Raw genomic sequence first — 17,154 nt, 5'->3', positions numbered from 1 at the left:
CTGCGGCCTGCCTGCCAGACTGTGTGGTGTGTGGGCGTGTGCCTGGGAGCGGGGTCGGAGGAGGCAGCAGCCCGAACGTCATACCGAGCAGCCCGATCGATCCCTCCGTGTCAGCCCGGAGGCGGCCTTCGTATTCCATTGGACCCACTGGTTACAACAACCCGGGTGGCTCCCGCCTGGGCTCTGAGCTCCTTATGGGTATCCGCGCCTACCACGGGCTTGGCTTCCAAGCCCTTGCCCAAGAACTGGTCTATCCCCGCACAGTCCTCAATCCAGCGCACCGAACAGGCGCGTCAACCGGCCCTTGGCCGATCCCGATTGCTGACAGCCCCGCATCTCATTTCATACAACATTGTTCATGGATCACGCCGATTGACAGAATGTGATAACACAAACTGTGTTGGGCGCGCCGTCAGAATCACGAGAACCCTGTATTGGCAACGCGGTTTAGATTCACTGATGCAGAGTCGGCATTCGCTCGCGTTGGGCTGTCCTCCGTCTTTCGGGACCGCCTGGTGATAGGCTCTGGATAGACGCGGTGCGTTGCAGGGTCTGCTCCACATGCTCCTCCGACCCCCAGAGCCCAAGGTCCAGTGATCGCCATTAGTGCGGGAAGGGTGTCCATGAATATGAATTGGACACCCCATCCTGCAGTGCAAGCGGTTCGTATCGCCTCAGTTGCTGCGTCTGGGTATCTATATCCGGGTCCCCACCACTTGCAGGCCAGCGGTTATCTGTCCAGACGGAACATAGTCCCTTCATCGAGCCGAAACGGCGACAGGGGCGGTCAACCCCTGTCCATTCCCCATGGCACAAGAACTATCGCGCGGCTTCTAGCTCCCCAGACTGCAGAAGCCTGCCCAGCCTTGTCTTAGCTTGGCGGCCAAGGCAGGGCCGTACATGCATCGGGATTCAACACGCTCTGCGTCTGGCGCGCAGAGCATGCGCTAGCAGCTGCTCGCACCGGTGCCGAGCTCTGCGCAATGCCATTCTTGACGTTTCCTGCACTTACCTGTCCATGGGGCGGTCGGCGTACCGGGCAACGCAACCCGAGCGCAGGAGACAACATTCCATCCGCGGAGTAACCAGCCGTACGCCTGAGCGCCACGCACGACGCAAGGGAGACAGAGTTTCGCATCTAGCCCGCGCGGGCGGGCACGATGGCACCTACCCTGTCAAGGGCCAATACAATCCTGCGGGCTGCTGGGCCGCGTCGAACGGCAACGCGCGGGCTCCTGGCGCTCGGGTGGCGCGCTGCTGCCCCCGTGCGTCCAGCCCGCGAGCCGTGCATGTGCAGATAACGCGGTGGCTCCAGCCGACCGCTGAGCGGGGCAAAGCAGAGTGGCTTTTACGCGCGGGATGGCGTAACCCGGGGGGCCAATGGCAACAGGGGGCCATCCGCGTCCCTGGGCGAGGGCGCATCACGATTCCTGGCCGCGTATGTATACACGCAACGAACTCGCCGTGTCGCTGGCGTGCCAGTCGTGGATACGGCGCCGTTAGCCCTGCAGTGCCCATTGGCAACGCAGGCAGCAGGGCGGGCGCGTGACCGGGTTTTCTGATGACTCTGATGACCGCATCAGATTCCGGCTCTGGGTAGCCCTTTCTGCTCTGAACGTGCCGCCCACGATCAAGAAACCGAGAGGGTGCATGTCCGTATGCCTGGAGCCAGCCCCGAGAATACCGAGGATGTGCGTTCCCTGCGAGCGTCCGTTTTTTACGTGCTTATCAGCACCGCGAACCGCGAAGCATGCAGAAGGAGCGCGGCTTGGTTGCTAGCGACGCGACATGCTGCCGGATTGCTGGGCCCATAGCGCAACGGATGCATGCGGCCAATCATAGCCCAGAGGGAGCGAAGTATCGTGGTTCCCTTTCCCGGGGGCACGTCCGGGGAGCATGCATACGACTTGACTAAAACATCGGTGCGGTGATTTCACGATAGCGGCTAGAAACACGCATTCTGAGCGCGCCGTGGCTTTGCAGCGTCGCGCCGCTACGGGTCATTACTTCAAGCAGTACGCGTGTGCATGCTCCTCCGAGCACGGCGCGGGTAGCATCCCTGTATTTTCCGGGTGGCTGCGATTGGCTGCAAAAATGCAGAAACATGAGCGTGCTTGCTGACTGTTGTGATCGTACTTTTTATGGCGAGCATGGGGACAGGAGAGACAAAACATTTGCATGCGCAAGGAAGACGGGGCAGAGCCAGACGGGCGTCCGGATGGTTCGCGGCCTGTTTGCGGGAACAAAAGGCCGGGCTAGACGTGGCAGGAGGGCCCGAGGTGGCTGGTCAGGTGGCAGGGGAGAGCTATGGACAAGGCTGAGAGGCAGGCGGCGGCGAGAGCACTGACGTTGTTCCAAAATTAAGCTGGCGCCGAGGACGATCGCCCGCCCTGGGGCGAGAGGGCGCCAGTGTGCGGCGATATGATGGCTTGGCGGCCGCCCGATCGCCATACTGCTATTCATTCAACGTAGTAGTATTGATAATGCCCTGGCCGGAACTCGCGACAGACAGCAGCGGGATCCCTGTGTACGCTGCGGTGTACGGCATCGTGAACGCTGTGTGGACGACTCAGCGGTCCCCGATTACGCCCGTCGACGGTTCGCAGCTGCAACAAGTGCGTCCGGGACGAGGTCCCACAACGCTCCCAAGTACTGGTGGGCCCGTCTCACGATCTTCCCCGCAATATCCGGCGTGCGGGCAGGGTGTGATCCTCCCGGGACGACCCGTGGGTGGTGGTGCGTATATATTGCAGAATGCAGGGCAGAGAAGGCGGACGAGGGCCGATAGAGAGTGAGACCGCGCGGGGGCCGACGCACGCACCCATGTCGCCGATCGCAGGTCCCGCAGCCACCCGCAGGCGCCAGACAGACGCTGTGCGCTCCGAGGGGCTCGGGCAACGTCGCGAGTGGGCGGGTCGCACGGCGGCGCACGAGATGGGCATGGCGCCCAGAGCGGCAGCCAGGGCCCAGCGCGGCGGGGTGCGATCGCAGAGCGCGTGCTTCTTGGCGGGTGGATGTGCGGCTTGGCACGCCCAAGCCTGTCCTTCCCGCCGGCCCACCGCGGTGTCCGGGGCCCTCCCGCCCATTTGCGGCATGGCCGGCGCGTGGCGTCTGGCCTCACGCGATCTCGCCTTCGCGCGTTCACTCGATCGCCCAATGCTGCCATGCCATTCAGTAGTACGGCGCACCACGGCCCAAGCCAGATGATGATGATGTGTGACAGCGGCGCTGCGCTGTGAGAGTACGACAGAAACGGCAGAGCTGCTGTAGCGCACACGGCGAGACGCGACTCCGGCGTTCCGCACCTGCATGTGTCGTCTGGGCATAGCCAATGCAACGGAGCGTATCAGGCCGCGTGCGGGTAGACCTTGGAGGATCGTCGGGCTACTCATGCTATGAGGAGGTGAGGCACGAACAGCCCGCCGTGCTCGTCGAGCGAGCCACGCGTGAGCGCGCAGGACGGCGTGGGAAGAAGATGCGGAGAGAGCCGAGGGCTGTATAAGGAAGTGGGAGAGAGGGATGGAGTGCCAAGCCCCGCCAAGAGAGCTGGGCTTGGCGGACGAGTGCCAAGAGATCTCGATAGGAGGGCATTTTAAGAGGTCAAGTGCTCTCTTCAGCCATGCCGCTCGACGACGCCGACCCCAGGTCCCTCGTCCCCCTCACCACCCTCCAGAACACCCTCTACCGCCAGCTCTACCCCTTCGACATCGTCCCCACCGACGACGACAACCTCTTCCCCGTCATGGCCGCTTCCCCCCGCCACCCACACCCCTCGGCCTCACCGCCCCCCCACTCCCACTCCGAGTCCTCCAAGGCCTCGGCAGCGTCCGACGCGCAGCAGACTCCCCCGCCCGCCGCTCCCTCACTGCCAACCGACGACCTCGTCGCCCGCCACGACTGCCAGTGGGCCGACTGTGACAAGTACTTCGCCGACCCCGAGGCCCTCTACAACCACCTCTGCAACGACCACATCGGCCGCAAGAGCACCGGCAACCTCTGCCTCACGTGCAAGTGGAAGGACTGTGGCACCAGCTGTGCAAAACGCGACCACATAACCAGCCACCTCCGCGGTGCGTATCCATCATCCTTTTGCTTGCCTCGATCTCGGATCTCACACCCCGGCCCCCAGTCCACACGCCGCTCAAGCCCCATGTCTGTGTTATCTGCAAGAAACCGTTCAAGCGCCCTCAGGACCTCAAGAAGCATGAGAAGATCCATACCGAGGAACATCACGCCCAGCACAAACACTCCAAGGCTATCACCGTCGCCGACCCGTCCTACACGACCCGCGTCCGCGGCGAGCAGCACCCTGCCCTCGATGCCTCCGCCTCCACCGTCGACAACAGGGACCCGTCGTCCCACAGCCGTCTCCACGACAAGGCCCAGGTCCCCACCGCCCGTGCCAAGAGCAACTCGCTCTCTGCGTCCGAGCGCTCGTCCGGTATGTGTCATCCCCATCGCGTCCTCGCTGATTGGTCATGCTGAGTCTTATCCCTTAGCTGAGTACGGTCTTCTCTCCACGCCTTCTCCCGAGATCGAGCAGGCCGCGGTGAGATACCCGAGCGCGGAGTCCGCCCCTGTGCGAGGCCACCCTTACCATCTTCAGGCCCAGTTGCCCACCTGGGAAGTTCTCACGGTCGATGGCTCGCAGTCCAGGACGTCCGGCAGCAGCTCGAAGCGCACGCACGACGAGTACAGTGTCGATGACTTCTTCACAGACGTCAAGAAGCGGAAGGTCAATCCCTCCTATGATCCGAGTGCGTACAGCGCGCATGTCTTTGACGCTGTCTGACCGCTAATAATATTTGGTCTACCAGATATGGCCGCACGCCTCAATTCGCTTGCGTATCAACAGCAGGCTATGGGCGCAGTGACAGGCGCGCACTCGGTGGCCAACAACGCTATGTTCAACCCGCGCTCAGTATCCTTCGACATCCGTAGCCCAGAAGAGCTTGCTGCGGTCAATGATTTTCTGCTGACGCTTGGACGCGACGTAGCGGGCGCGGCCAACGGCTCTCGCTCGCATCCACAGCAGCATTATCACACGCAGTCAGGGCCGGTGCATCACCTCTCGTCCGAGGAGTCATCACCGCACAGCCTGTTTGACGCCGCGACGCTGTCGCAGCTTGGGCTAGCGGGTATGCCTGGCATCCCCCCAGCGCCTGGTCCGGGCTCCGGCGCGGGCTACCACGGCGACACAGGCTATCTTTCCGTCGATTTCTCCTCACATCACTTGCCGCCCGCCTATCCGAGCCGCGCGGCGCACCAGTCCGTGCAGGCAGTGCAGTTTGCGGGGTATCCTAGCGCACACGACATGGCGCCCGCGCATTCACAGTTCACCCCGCAGATGCAGTATGCCGGCTCGCGCGCGCGCGTTCAGCGCATCTCTTCTGTGTCCTCTGATGCGGATGAGCGCTACGCCAGGCAGTACGCGCCGCATACATATGGGCAGTACCTCACACCGTCGCACGACGGCGCCCCCCATCCTGGCGCGTCGCCTTCAGCGCGTTCCACGCCATCCACGCCGAGTAATGCGACGCCGCCGCACCTCGACGATTCCGCGCCCATGCTCTTCTTCCCGGAGGAGACCTTCGGGTACGTCCGCGCAAGCAAGGCGCCGCCGCCCGCGCAGCTGGCGCCCATGGACTACAACGGGAGGAACATGCGCGTAAACCCGCTCCTCAAAAGCGCGCCTGGGGTGCGCAGCCGCCCCGAGCCCATGGAGCCCCGCCTGAGCACGACGGGGCACCGTGGCCCGCCCGCAAAGCTCACGCCCGAGTCCGTCAGCTCGCTCACGACGTCGCTCACGCGTCCGCCCGTGCCCTCTGCGTCGGCGCCCGCGTCCTCGTCGGCGCGCAAGGGCGACTCGCTCTACCCCCTCCTCACGTCCGGCGACGAGAAGTACAAGCTCCCGCCGCTGCACTACCGCTCGCCGTCGCCCGGCGGCACCGACGGCACGTCGTCGCCCATCTCGCGCGCATCGACGCTCTCCCCGCCGCCGCGCGCGCAGTCGCAGTCGCAGGCACAGGCGCAGGCGCAGTCGCAGCTGCCCAGCATCCGCGCGATCGCGTCCCGCGTGCCGCATACGCGGCGCGACTCGGACGACCTCGCGCGCGCGGTGAGCCGCATCGAGCTCGAGACGCGGGCGCCGCGGCCGGTGACGCCTGCACAGCGGGCGGCGCACGCGCGGCTCGTGATGGACCTGCTCGTGTCCATCAACCGGGAGTACCGCGAGCGGTTCGGCGCGTCGTCTCCGCCACGCGCCCGGCGGCAGGAGATGCGGGATGTCGAGATGGTCAGTGCATAGGTGCGGGCCGTTCCTGTCTTTGCTGGCGTGCGGCGTGGAGAGGAGAGGTCTGTTGGGTGTGCTGGTGTAATTGTGGACGACAGGCCTTGGCCGGACCCTCTGTACTGGTGTAGAGTTTTTGTCTTTGATAATCGTATTAGTGTATACTGTATTTCACGCTCTGGGCTTGCGCTGCTCCTTGTTGGGCTTCGCGGCTGCCGAAGGTTATTATAAATAACGCCACAATTCTTATACTCGTGTGTTTTGTTGGCTGCGATATAAAAAGCACTACCGAGTGGTGTGAGATTTGCTTGGAATGTCTGGGCATATCACCTTGCTACATGATTTACAAAAACGTCGCAAAGGCTACCGAAAGGGGCAGCAAAAGATGATTGTCAAGGTAAACAGACATACATGCGCTTGGCCTTAGCTACGTCTCATCCTATGTCTTTACATGTACCTTACCGACGCCCCTGAGGCTTACCACTCCAATTGGAACTGCAGCTGACGGGCGTTCGGTGCTTGCGACAGCTACATTCAAGATGAAAGATTTATTGGAATCTGTGAAAAATGTGGGACTGGAATCCCTAATCAGGATGATTCAGGCTATAGGTGACTATGCGGATACTAGCGGTCAGCAGGCTTCGTACCAAGCCTCGCGCCAAACTCCGGAAATGCTGACTGTGCGTGTTTTTTTAGAAGGGGATATCAGCCTGTAGGCAGCTGGAACATACCGGGGGTAGCGTCTGAATGGTCCGCTTTGCGATCGGAGGGGATGTCATTGGGGAGCATCTTTCCACGGTTTTGTGTGGCTGCAGCACAAGAACGCCGGTATGGGTGTCAGTGGGCCTGTCTTCGACGGATCAGCGATAGAACGGCATTGAGGCCGCAGCCCTTGCCGTCTTGGCAAGCACATCATCATCGTCAGAACCCGCATCGCTTGGCGACACCACGTTTTAGCTTCCTCTCGGCAAGCCTATCACACCGCCAAGAAGCCTCAACGCGCCTCGGTGTCTTCTGCCCCACATCGAGATCTGCGTGTGTTACCACAGTTAGCAGTTGCATGTAGGGCTGTGTTGGCTTGGAACACTGCGCAGACTAATAAGAACTAATAAGATGCAACTTCTAGTGGCGGCAGAAGGTAAAAGCCGAGTTAGCGAAAGGGGGGCCCTTGGCATGGCCTTGAGGCAAAGATGAAGTGCACCGAGCCCGCGATAGAACGGCATAGGTGAGGTAGGCCAAGCGGAGGGATGCCTTGTGACGGTGTGGCGTGGCCTGTGGATGGGGTTAGACGTGATAGACTCAACGTTTACGCAAAATGAAGTCCAAACTTTAACGCACAGCCTCGGGAGCATTAACTGTACGTAGCAACGGCGATTGAGGGAACGCACTGGTGGCGGGGAACTGCTTGGATGTTCTCGAACTACACTTTCCTACTATGGACGTGTTGTTTGGTGTTGTGATGTTCCGATGGCGTCACCGGAAGCGCTCATCGTCGCATTAGGGTTAGGAGGAAGGTTCGAGCCGTTTCCAGGATGCGCCAGTACATGAACGTTCGTACGAGACGTGACGAGGCCAGTCGACAGACGAAGTGGAGGGATGGGTACTGCAGGTATAAAAGAAGAGGAGGAAGGGGCCCAGCTTCCACAGAAAGTATCAGCAAGGAAACACCTCCAGTATTCGCTAAAGCCTTTTGACTTACTACATTGCAATGTCTCTCCCTCAATACTTCTACGACCCTTTCGCAATGTTCGACAGCCTCCTTGACCAGGCACTCGTCGACAGGAACGTCGGTGTCCCTCAAGGTCAAGTGCAGCGTCGCTCAGAGAACCGCAGCGTCATTGCATGGCCCAAGTATGTAGACATTGTTGCATCCAGTTAGGCGATATCACGAAGTACTGATTCCCTACCAATAGATTGGACGTGCACGAGAACACGCAGACTGGCCAGGTCGAAGCAACCTTCGAGCTGCCTGGTCTGAAGAAAGAGGACGTCAACATTGACGTTCATAACAACAGACTTACAGTCTCGGGTGAGAGCACACAATCCACCGAGCGCGACGAGGCTGGCTATGCAGTCCGTGAGCGGCGGTTTGGCAAGTTTTCGAGGAGCTTACAGCTCCCGCCTGGGGTCAACGTAAGTAACCTGATATCCCTTTCTATGAAGGATGAGTACTGACTTGTCTTTCCAGACTGACGAGATTAAGGCGTCCATGGAGAATGGCGTCTTGACTGTCACCTTCCCTAAGGCAGCGCCTCAAGAGGGCCCAAAGAGAATTACCGTGACGTAAATGGATTACACATATGGTCATGTGTGCCCTTGTAGTAGTAGCGATGTGCCATTCATCTCGGCATCCTGTACCATAATCAAACGAAGTATCTCAAGAATGAAATCGACGTATGCATTCGCGCACCGTTAGAGAGTTTCCTCGTTCACTTGGCATTCAAAATGACGCGAATCATTCACGGGCGGCGTTACCTCGGAGCCGTCAGTGGCAGTACGCGGTGTATGCGCCCACGTGACCGGTGCCCAAGACGCGCCTGGGCGAGGAGACGCGACGGTATGATGATGTCACTGAGGAAGTGATTCTGGTCTGGTCAGTCCGGACCCCACATGAATCTTCGCACGCCCCACCACTGCACATCGAAATCTGTCCTGTACGCTCATCCTTCATCTCGACAGCATACGATGCCGACTACACGCAGACAGGCTGCAGCACAGCAAGCTGGCGACGTCGAGCGCAAGCAAGCGCCTCGCACCAGGAAGACATCTACAAGGAAGAAGGAAACCCTGAGAGAGAATGCGCATGACAAAGCTGCTGCGGCAGGTGAAAAGCGAGATGCAGAACCGCAGGAACCGCAGGACGAAGAATTGAAGAAGGAAGAGCCTCCTGCCAAGAAAGCTAAGACTGTGGATGCCGAAGATTTCGAGACAAATGGGGAAGACGGTGTGAAGGAGGAGAGTAAGGGCGATGTCGACTTGGAAGCCAAGCAGGAACAGAACAGCGCAGACACGCAGGCTGCCAAAGATCATCCAGCAGCGCATACATACCAGACTGGTATGTAACTTTAGGTCTGTAGCGTTGGGCACGTCTGACTGCCAGTCACAGGCACCATCGAACGCGGGCACATATACTTCTTCTACCGTCCCAAGGTCGAACTTGAGGAAGCCCACTCGATCGATGACGTGCAGCGCTTCCACATTCTGCTTATTCCACGCCAGCCGGATCTCAGCACTGCCTCGTCCGAGCAGCCCGCGAAGACGGGTGAGGCCAAGAGCGAAGACCAAGAGATGACGTTGTCCTCCCAGGGCGCGGACGCCGTGCCTGCGCACGAGCCCACGAACGAAGAGAAGAAGCCCTTCCGCCTGCTTGTCGTCGGCAAGAAGAGTCTGCCAGATCCCGAAGAGGGTCGCGGGAGAAACAACATATTTTGGGCGACCACCGTGACCGTGGGCGAAAATCTTAAGAAGCTGGAAGAAGGGCTTGGCCCCAAGCAGTACGAGACGAAGACGCGGGGTGAGCACACATATACGTACATGGGTGTTTGGCTGTCCGCTTATGGGTCCATAGGAACGCGCCACCAGGGCCCTGCGCGGCTCGCCGCTCGTGGCGCCTACGCCGTCGTCAACAAGGAGGCCCGCATACCTTCACAGCGTGAGACCCACTTCGGCTATTACCTCTCCCATCCTACGCCCGAGCACTTCGGCGAAATTCAGGAAGAGCTAGGCATTCATGCCGCATCGTCGTTTGTACTGCAAGTGAAGAATCCGCTCGCACCGCCGACGGGGCCCGGACGCGTTGGGCTTCCCAAGAATCGTGCAGTGGATTACCCTGATGACATCATGACTGAGGTGTTCGGAAGGGGAGGCGGCAGGGGCAGGGAAGACTTTGGCCTACGGTTTGCGAGCGTCGAGCGAAAACAGATGCTGGATTACGAAGGAGTAGAGCTGTTGTTCATTGCTGCCAGAAGCGGCGACAAGGGTTTGGAGCAAAGTTTAGGCGAAGGTAGAGGCATAGGTGAGTGAGTGACTCCTAGAAGACGTTAAGCGCTAATGTGGAGCTGCCATAGCATTGACCGAAGCGGAAGAGAAGGAATCGCAAGAGAGCATACAGCAGGTGTTCGAGGAGCTGTCTATGGACTCGGATAAAATCCCTGCGGACCCCCTGGAGGGTATGTGGGCATAATCGCATAGTTACTGTGTGAAATGTCAACTTTTGTATTGTATGATAATTGAGGACATGAAACCCGCAGTGGATAGGCAATATGAGGTTGTGATCAGACACCCCATGGTAAGATACATACATGAAGAATGCCCGCCACAGCGCTGTGAGAGCAATCGTAACAAGTCGCGTTGTGAACGTGTCAATCAAAGGGGCACTCAAGCGCCGCCAAAATCCCTATCGAGATCGATCGAGATCGGAGTCACGTGGTGGACGCGGTCAGAAAAACGTAACGATCGTGTTGGGCACGACTCGGACATTGCACCTTGTGATTTGTAGTTTCAGAGCCTCTTCTAGTCCGACTCAGTCGCTAAAGGACTTCAACGGAGAACAGAATGGCTGCAGCATCGTCCTCGACCGATGTCCCTCCCCTTGGCAAATATCTCGCATCCACCGGTGAGATGATGTTACCTTCTCTTCGCCTAGCGCACGACTCATACAGATGCTAGACAAGAAGACACGGGACAAAGCGATCAAGGGCCTGTCAGCGTTTCTCTCGGACCCTTCTCGAGATGCCCTGCCTAAGTCTGAGATGGCAAAGCTCTGGAAGGGTATCTTTTATTGTGCGTTCTTCCGGTCATGAATGAATCTACACTGGCGAACGATGTTGACGGTTCTCAGGCTTCTGGATGTCCGACAAGCCTCTTGTGCAGCAGGCTCTTGCAAGCGAATTGGCGGAAATTATCTTGACCATCAGCACCACGCAGTCATCATTAGCGTTTCTCCGTGGTTTCTGGGAGGCGACAGTACGGGAGTGGAACTCTATAGACAGACTGCGGTTAGTCCATACCGTTACCTTCGTATTTCCGTATTTCACAAACATCATACAGGATCGACAAATACTACATGCTTATTCGGAGATTTGTCAACGCGTCTTTCAGACTCTTGATGAAAACCGAGTGGGACAGTGCTGCGTGCGACGAATGCAACTCAATATACACGAGCCGCGGAGGTCCTCTATGGTGAGACCTGCGTTTGGCATTGCTTCCGCTTCTACTGACGTGACTGCAGTCCAGATGACACGCGGGTACCCGCCAGTCTCGGGTACCACCTAGCTGATATTTATTTGGAAGAGCTCGATAAAGCACTGGGGACAACGTCAACGTCTCCACCGCCTCCCGCACCGCTCTCGACCTTGTTCACGCCCTTCTTCACTCTCGCTGCCCGCACCCACACAAACGCCACATACCAGCGCATACAGTCCGAGCTCCTCGAGCCGCTCTATGCGGCGCTCAAGCCGCCACAAGAAGAGGACGAGCCGCCAAGGCATAAACGACCACGTCTCTCGGCGCCCTCTTACCCGCATCTCGTGGAGAACGCCTGTCTGTCCGACCCAAAAGCCGAGGGCGCCGTCAAGCGCGGTGCGCTCCGCAAGGCGCTATTGCGGCGCATGTTCGATATAGCGAGCGAGCAGGATACGCGCGACGCTAACCGGCGGAAGCTGTATGCGCTCTGGAAAAGTCAAATGGAGGACGAGGATTCAAGCGGGGATACGGCGATTGACGCAAGCTAGACCGCGCACACATGTACTATTTGCTCTCTTGCGGAAAATGCTATATGTTTCTCTGTCTTGTTTTGAAAATGCGACGAAAATGCCTTGCTATGATGTGTTCTATGGTACAAACTGCTATATGCGATGCTGCGGGCTAGGTGGGGCCAAGCTCTCCGTTGCAGTAGAGTACAAAAAACCGCCAGTCGTCTGACCGCGTGATAAGATAGTCTCCCAGGAGCTCAAGGCGTTCATGATGCTCAGGATGCCTATGCGTGTGCATAGGCACCCGTTGAGACTTGAAACCGGTTGCGCCCTATGTGGCCCTTCGGGATGTGTGAGGGGAGGGGCCCCTCAATCAAGCTGTGAATGGCTAAGTTCAGCACATCGTAGCAGCCCGCTCAAAACATATAATCTGACCTTGGCTGTTGCCATTGGCGCCAGACGAGCGTCCACATGACAGTTTGTATACTGCCGAAGAGGATCAATGACTGAACATGAATGAGGCGAATATTGTCAGGAACCAGGATATGTCAATGAAAGGCTCGGTATACTCACAGGCTTGCGTGCGGCAATGAGGTTCATCATCTTGGAGGATGTGTAGGCGAGGATGGGGCTGAGGATGTAGGATATGTAGGAGGCGTGTGCTCGTGCGAGTGCAGAGTGTGTGTGTAACCTGGGTTGGTGTGGAATATACCCAGAAACAGTCCGTCTTAAATACCATCGCGAGCCTCGGCAAAGCGTGGCACGACACAGTCATATTGTCCTGCGCTCGCAGGATTTCGGAACAGGAGGACTCGTCTCGCTCAGTCTGGACATATGCATAGACCAGGCGGGCGCGTCTGCGGGGGACGAGACGTCGGCATCGTACCGCAGGCTCGAGGGAAATAGGAACACGGTATAACAGCAATTGCCCTAGACATGCTGGCAGGTCAAGGGGCATTGCGTCTGAGGGGTTGTGGGCGCATGATGGCGGCATGGCCTAGATGGACCAGATTCTGCAGAAGGCCGTTCTTGTACGCTCCAGCCCTCCCTGCACGTGACATGTGGCGTTCACCTAGACTCCGGGAGGTGAGTGCGAGACCGTCGAGGCGGCCTCTGCAGCGGCTCATTTCATTTTACAAGACGCACGGATCATGATATGACGACATCAAATCTGCGATAACGTTCTATGAGCCGATTATGGGCGGCAAAGAGAGTGATGTCGACGAGAAGGGAGACACCTACCTCGTGCCGTCATCCCCACAAGTCACTCAATAACCATGATGCAAAATGGAACAAATGGCAATAATATTATAAGAAACACAACGAAGAATAATAACTCACTCAAAGTCCCATCTCTAGGTGCTCGTATTGTTACAAGTCTGGTAATTCTCTTTGGATTAGCCTTGTCCATGTGCTTTCTCGCCACCATTCGTCCATACTGTCGAGTCGCTCCCAGAGCGTCTCCTCATCTACGCCGTAGATCTCGTACTTTGGTCCATCGAGCGGACGGCCTTCGCGCTTCGCGGCGTCTATCGCAGCTTTGTTCTCGCCCCTGGATATATGCACGTTGAATGACAGATGTATCTGAGAACGAGATGGCAACCCACTTAAGCAGCTCTAGAAGCTCGCGACGGTCGGGGAAGAACAATCGAGGCTCGAGCACTGCCAGAATCCCGATTGCAGCACGGTACAGGAACGAATCTCCTTCGAGCAGGAGAATGTCCCATATTCGCGCGCAGGCTTCAAATGGGAGATGATCCAGGAAAAGCGGTATCAGCCATTCAGGAAGATAGGAAGAGGGCGATATCTGGTGCTGCTTGAAGTTGAAATAGACTAGAAGTAGACAGCGACTGAGAACCTCGCGTGGCTCACGTAGAATAGATTGTGCGCTCACTCTTGGGCATTCCATCTGCCAATAGGGTATCAAAGATCCTGCACTGGAGTGAGAGACGGTTGAAGCGCGAGGGATATACAAGCTACCTGTAGTACGCTTCTGCCTGCAGTGTTAAAAATGAGTGAGTGCAGGTAAAATAAAGGCAACGTCAGACCCACATCGTCTTTGGACGTAAGCCCACCGTAAAATGACCGCATACAATGACGTTCCAACAAATTCCTCATCACGACAAAGCCTTGTGGGGCCGCCATGTTGAGCAGAATCATCGCTGCGACCTTGGCTATTCCATAAACATAGCCCAGACCCTCGTCTGAACGCGAGACGACCCATGCACATAACATGTCCTTCAGGTCCTGATACATAGGACCAGTCCCCGGCATAAATACGTGAAGTGTCGGTAATGTGGTCTTGATATCCTCTTCTATCATGCCAAGAACGGTCGTTGGGAAGGTGCCATGGGCGATTGCTTTATTCGCTCGCGATAGGCAGGTCTTGTACGTATCTACCCAGTATCTGCATCAAATATTCCGCGGGACAGCTAGTCTCGTACCTTTGTTCAGGACAAGCGCGTTACCAGCAGCATTCTGCCACATAGTCGCCCTCAGCTTGGTCGGGATTCCACCCCACCAGAGCTTTCTCATCGCAGGATTTCGCTGCACGACAGTCCAGTCCGGGACGATGTCGCGCTCCCAGATCCCGATCGATTCTTCGATCTTCCTCTCTCGCGCATATCGCCGTTCCTGCAGCGCTTTGCGTCTCTTCTCCTCTGTTAATTACCATGCAGATAAAGAGAGTAAACAGGCTGAGCCGATAAAGACTTATTCACGGCGCAGAGGTGGCAGACTTGCTGCACTTACCGGCGACTCTGCTGCGTTTCATCATTGCCTCCCAGTCGGCCAAGTGCTTCTTGTCCTCTGTCCGCGGCTTGGGCGGGAGGAACGAGGGGCGGGTATGGCTGATGAATCTGTCGAGGGCGCTGGGCCCCAAAGAACGCACTTGACGATGTTGAAATGTAGACGGGGCGGAAGTGGTCGACGTGGTGGACATGTTGGACATGTTGGACATGTTGGATACGTTGGATGCATTGGATGCAGGAGAGGGCAGAGATGCTGATGTTGGTATGTGAGACGTTGATGTAGAGGCGATACTGGCAGCGGACAGAGATGAGACAATACTGGCTGCAGATTGAGGGGTGGTGGGTTGGGGCGAGACGGTTCGGGCACGAAACTCGTCGTGAGAGACAGAACGTGGTGCGACCTCGACGTAGTTGTCTGTTTCATGTACGGGGTCCGACTTTACCTCAACCACTACAGGGGGATGTTCCTGAGCAGGCTTGGGGGACGACTTGCGCTCGGGGATGGCGTCTCGGACTTGCTCGGCAGCATCGTGCTCATGAAAGTAAGAGGACGGCTCATCCGATATCCTGAGGCCAGAGGCGCTTTCCGAGAGAGGGATGTCATAGAGAGAGCCCGGCGACGCCAGCGACGTGACATGAGAAGCCGTGGACATCGAGCGCACCATACCCGGCGGGGATGCTGCGGGCGAGCGCGGCTCGGACGCCGCGGCGTCAATGTCGAACGTCGACACCGAGGTATTTGAGTCGACAGCAAAGCCAATCTTCCTCGCAAAATCCTCTGCCTCGTCCTGTGCTACGTGTTTGTCGAGGTTCGTGAACGTCTTCGCGATATCTTCGCGAATGGCCTCGGGTGAGAACTCGAGCCTCTCCTCGGCATCGTCGGCATCGGAGAACGCGTCGTCAAAGGCAAAATGCGGAGGGGACACAGCGTAGGCGTGCTCGACGTGCCCGCCGTGCGTGTCGCCGGGTGGTGTGTGGTCGTCCATCGCCGAGATGGCTGCAGTGCAGACGGTGATCTCAGACGCGTTGCCCGGGTATATGTCATCACGTGCACTTTGGGCGACGCGCTCGGCTGCGGCGGCAGCTGGCGACGGACGCGCTTTAGAAATCAAGACGAGGTGAGTTCGCGTTCGGTTTCTCTTACATGTGCGATTGACGCGCTCTGAGGATGTCCAGGCATTACATGCAATTAGGACCAAACATTACGCGGCTGTGAACTGCATATTCACATCGTTACAATCGTGACTCCCAACCGACGGTGAGCACAACGCGTACAGGCCCTGGGTGAGTGCTATACTGCACACAACACAGGGATGATACCTGACGGCACAAGTTGACCATGATTGCAGAAGTCCTACTAGTTCTCGCGGGCCATTCATCCTCTCTCTTCCCCACCGACCACACCGTTCATCCGGCATTCGCCCCCCTCCTGCATCCCGGCGAGCAGCAATGCCTCGAGTCCCTCGGGCAGATAGCCGCGCGCTACCGCAAGATCAAGGACGCATGCGCCACCCTCTCCCGCTCGCCGTCGCGCTACAGCGCGGCACTCTGTGCGACGCTAAACCAGATTCTCCGCGACGAATACGAGAACCTCGTCGTCGAGACCGAGGCGAAGGTCCTCCGGCGCGACGCGAGCCTCGTCGCGAGCGGGTCCTTCGTCCCGCTCTCCTCCATCCGCGCCACCTTCGCCGAGTGGGACGCCCCGCTTGCTGCCCTCGAGAAGCTCGTCGAGGACCTGCAGGACAAGCGGTACGCGCAGCCGGGGCCGCTCGTCGACCTGCTCCTGACGCGCTCGCACACGGGTATACACCGGATAGCGTCGATCTACTCTCGGCTGTGTGATGCGGTACAGCGCGTCTGGATCGCCCAGCTGCAGGCGTTCGTCGTGCATGGGACCGTGTCGGACAAGGACCCGCTGGCATCGAAGGACTACACGCTGCTTGAAGGGTCTGTCCCATCGTGTCTGTCCGCACAGTCGAGAGAGTCTATAGCGTACGTCGGCCGCGCCATCGGTACTGTGAAAGCGGCGAAGTGGATACGCCAGTTTCCTCGCATCCTAGCTGTCGAGCATACGCAGCTACTAGAAACAGTCTTGCCGCAAGATCAGTACGCATTTGATCGCGTCATTGCAGACATCAGGACGACAGTCAGTGAGTGGCTTTGGCACAACGTCTTGACCCGCAAGGACGTTGAGGTTGCCGTTGATTCGCTGTGAGTAAGGTGGTCTCATACATCCTTGAACATCTGACCGAGTCCATTACACAGCGCCAACTATTTCCTGCTCAGGAATGGAGAGTTTGCGCTGTCCCTTATTAGAGAGATAGAGCGGCTCAAGATCTCACGGCTGACTGGTCGGTCGGGGCCATCAACCATGATCAGGGAACAAGACCTACAACTCGCACTTCTCCGCGCCTCGCTAGGC

General features: G+C 58.1%; 9 protein-coding genes across 9 annotated transcripts in view; 7 read left to right on the top strand and 2 right to left on the bottom strand.

The window, feature by feature from the left end:
* Window positions 1-17: 17 nt before the first annotated feature.
* POSPLADRAFT_1130039 (hypothetical protein) lies at window positions 18-2,121 on the top strand (the record flags this gene model as incomplete). Its single annotated transcript, XM_024483910.1, has 5 exons — window positions 18-382; window positions 466-538; window positions 743-1,438; window positions 1,584-1,691; window positions 1,984-2,121. Coding segments are annotated over 5 exons (1,380 nt in total), but the record flags the coding sequence as incomplete, so codon positions are not given.
* A 462-nt stretch (window positions 2,122-2,583) lies between these two features.
* POSPLADRAFT_1042236 (hypothetical protein) lies at window positions 2,584-3,095 on the bottom strand (the record flags this gene model as incomplete). The annotated part of the gene is made up of 2 exons (XM_024478067.1): window positions 2,584-2,711; window positions 2,822-3,095. 2 exons carry the CDS (start codon window positions 3,093-3,095, stop codon window positions 2,584-2,586), a joined length of 402 nt encoding a protein of 133 aa, XP_024343736.1.
* Window positions 3,096-3,952: 857 nt separating this feature from the next.
* Window positions 3,953-4,218, top strand: POSPLADRAFT_1105752 (hypothetical protein; the record flags this gene model as incomplete). The annotated part of the gene is made up of 2 exons (XM_024483280.1): window positions 3,953-4,070; window positions 4,130-4,218. Coding segments are annotated over 2 exons (207 nt in total), but the record flags the coding sequence as incomplete, so codon positions are not given.
* Window positions 4,219-6,777: 2,559 nt separating this feature from the next.
* On the top strand, window positions 6,778-7,635 carry POSPLADRAFT_1037795 (hypothetical protein). Its single transcript, XM_024477269.1, has 2 exons — window positions 6,778-6,969; window positions 7,023-7,635. Exons 1-2 carry the CDS (start codon window positions 6,829-6,831, stop codon window positions 7,353-7,355), a joined length of 474 nt encoding a protein of 157 aa, XP_024343734.1. The 5' UTR covers window positions 6,778-6,828; the 3' UTR covers window positions 7,356-7,635.
* A 362-nt stretch (window positions 7,636-7,997) lies between these two features.
* Window positions 7,998-8,576, top strand: POSPLADRAFT_1051103 (hypothetical protein; the record flags this gene model as incomplete). Its single annotated transcript, XM_024480121.1, has 3 exons — window positions 7,998-8,140; window positions 8,203-8,422; window positions 8,478-8,576. The coding sequence occupies 3 exons, from the start codon at window positions 7,998-8,000 to the stop codon at window positions 8,574-8,576; spliced, it is 462 nt and encodes a 153-aa protein (XP_024343733.1).
* Window positions 8,577-8,974: 398 nt separating this feature from the next.
* On the top strand, window positions 8,975-10,472 carry POSPLADRAFT_1051102 (hypothetical protein; the record flags this gene model as incomplete). The annotated part of the gene is made up of 4 exons (XM_024480120.1): window positions 8,975-9,344; window positions 9,396-9,803; window positions 9,858-10,304; window positions 10,357-10,472. The coding sequence occupies 4 exons, from the start codon at window positions 8,975-8,977 to the stop codon at window positions 10,470-10,472; spliced, it is 1,341 nt and encodes a 446-aa protein (XP_024343732.1).
* Window positions 10,473-10,843: 371 nt separating this feature from the next.
* POSPLADRAFT_1051101 (hypothetical protein) lies at window positions 10,844-12,021 on the top strand (the record flags this gene model as incomplete). The annotated part of the gene is made up of 5 exons (XM_024480119.1): window positions 10,844-10,904; window positions 10,958-11,071; window positions 11,130-11,286; window positions 11,339-11,470; window positions 11,520-12,021. The coding sequence occupies 5 exons, from the start codon at window positions 10,844-10,846 to the stop codon at window positions 12,019-12,021; spliced, it is 966 nt and encodes a 321-aa protein (XP_024343731.1).
* A 908-nt stretch (window positions 12,022-12,929) lies between these two features.
* Window positions 12,930-15,718, bottom strand: POSPLADRAFT_1127489 (hypothetical protein; the record flags this gene model as incomplete). Its single annotated transcript, XM_024483635.1, has 3 exons — window positions 12,930-13,030; window positions 14,451-14,642; window positions 14,734-15,718. 3 exons carry the CDS (start codon window positions 15,716-15,718, stop codon window positions 12,930-12,932), a joined length of 1,278 nt encoding a protein of 425 aa, XP_024343730.1.
* Window positions 15,719-15,938: 220 nt separating this feature from the next.
* Window positions 15,939-17,154, top strand: part of POSPLADRAFT_1175650 (hypothetical protein) — a gene marked incomplete at its 3' end in the record, with an annotated part of 6,516 nt that continues 5,300 nt past the window's right edge. The window contains exons 1-2 of the mRNA XM_024488370.1: window positions 15,939-16,016; window positions 16,066-16,728. Of these exons, the coding sequence (XP_024343729.1) occupies window positions 16,072-16,728 (657 nt within the window). The 5' untranslated portion in view covers window positions 15,939-16,016; window positions 16,066-16,071. The remainder of the gene's footprint in view (window positions 16,017-16,065; window positions 16,729-17,154) is intronic.

This window comes from Postia placenta (assembly GCF_002117355.1).
Source record: "Postia placenta MAD-698-R-SB12 unplaced genomic scaffold POSPLAscaffold_1, whole genome shotgun sequence".
Classification (NCBI taxonomy): Eukaryota; Fungi; Basidiomycota; class Agaricomycetes; order Polyporales; family Adustoporiaceae; genus Rhodonia; species Rhodonia placenta.
This window is presented reverse-complemented; position numbering and strand designations above follow the sequence as displayed.

Bases quoted from the DNA above. Each gene is read 5' to 3' on its own strand.
- POSPLADRAFT_1037795 (XM_024477269.1), top strand. From the start codon at position 6,829: ATGAAAGATTTATTGGAATCTGTGAAAAATGTGGGACTGGAATCCCTA. The intron at 6,970-7,022 runs GTGCGTGTTTTT...TGGAACATACCG, and splicing joins AAACTCCGGAAATGCTGACT to GGGGTAGCGTCTGAATGGTC.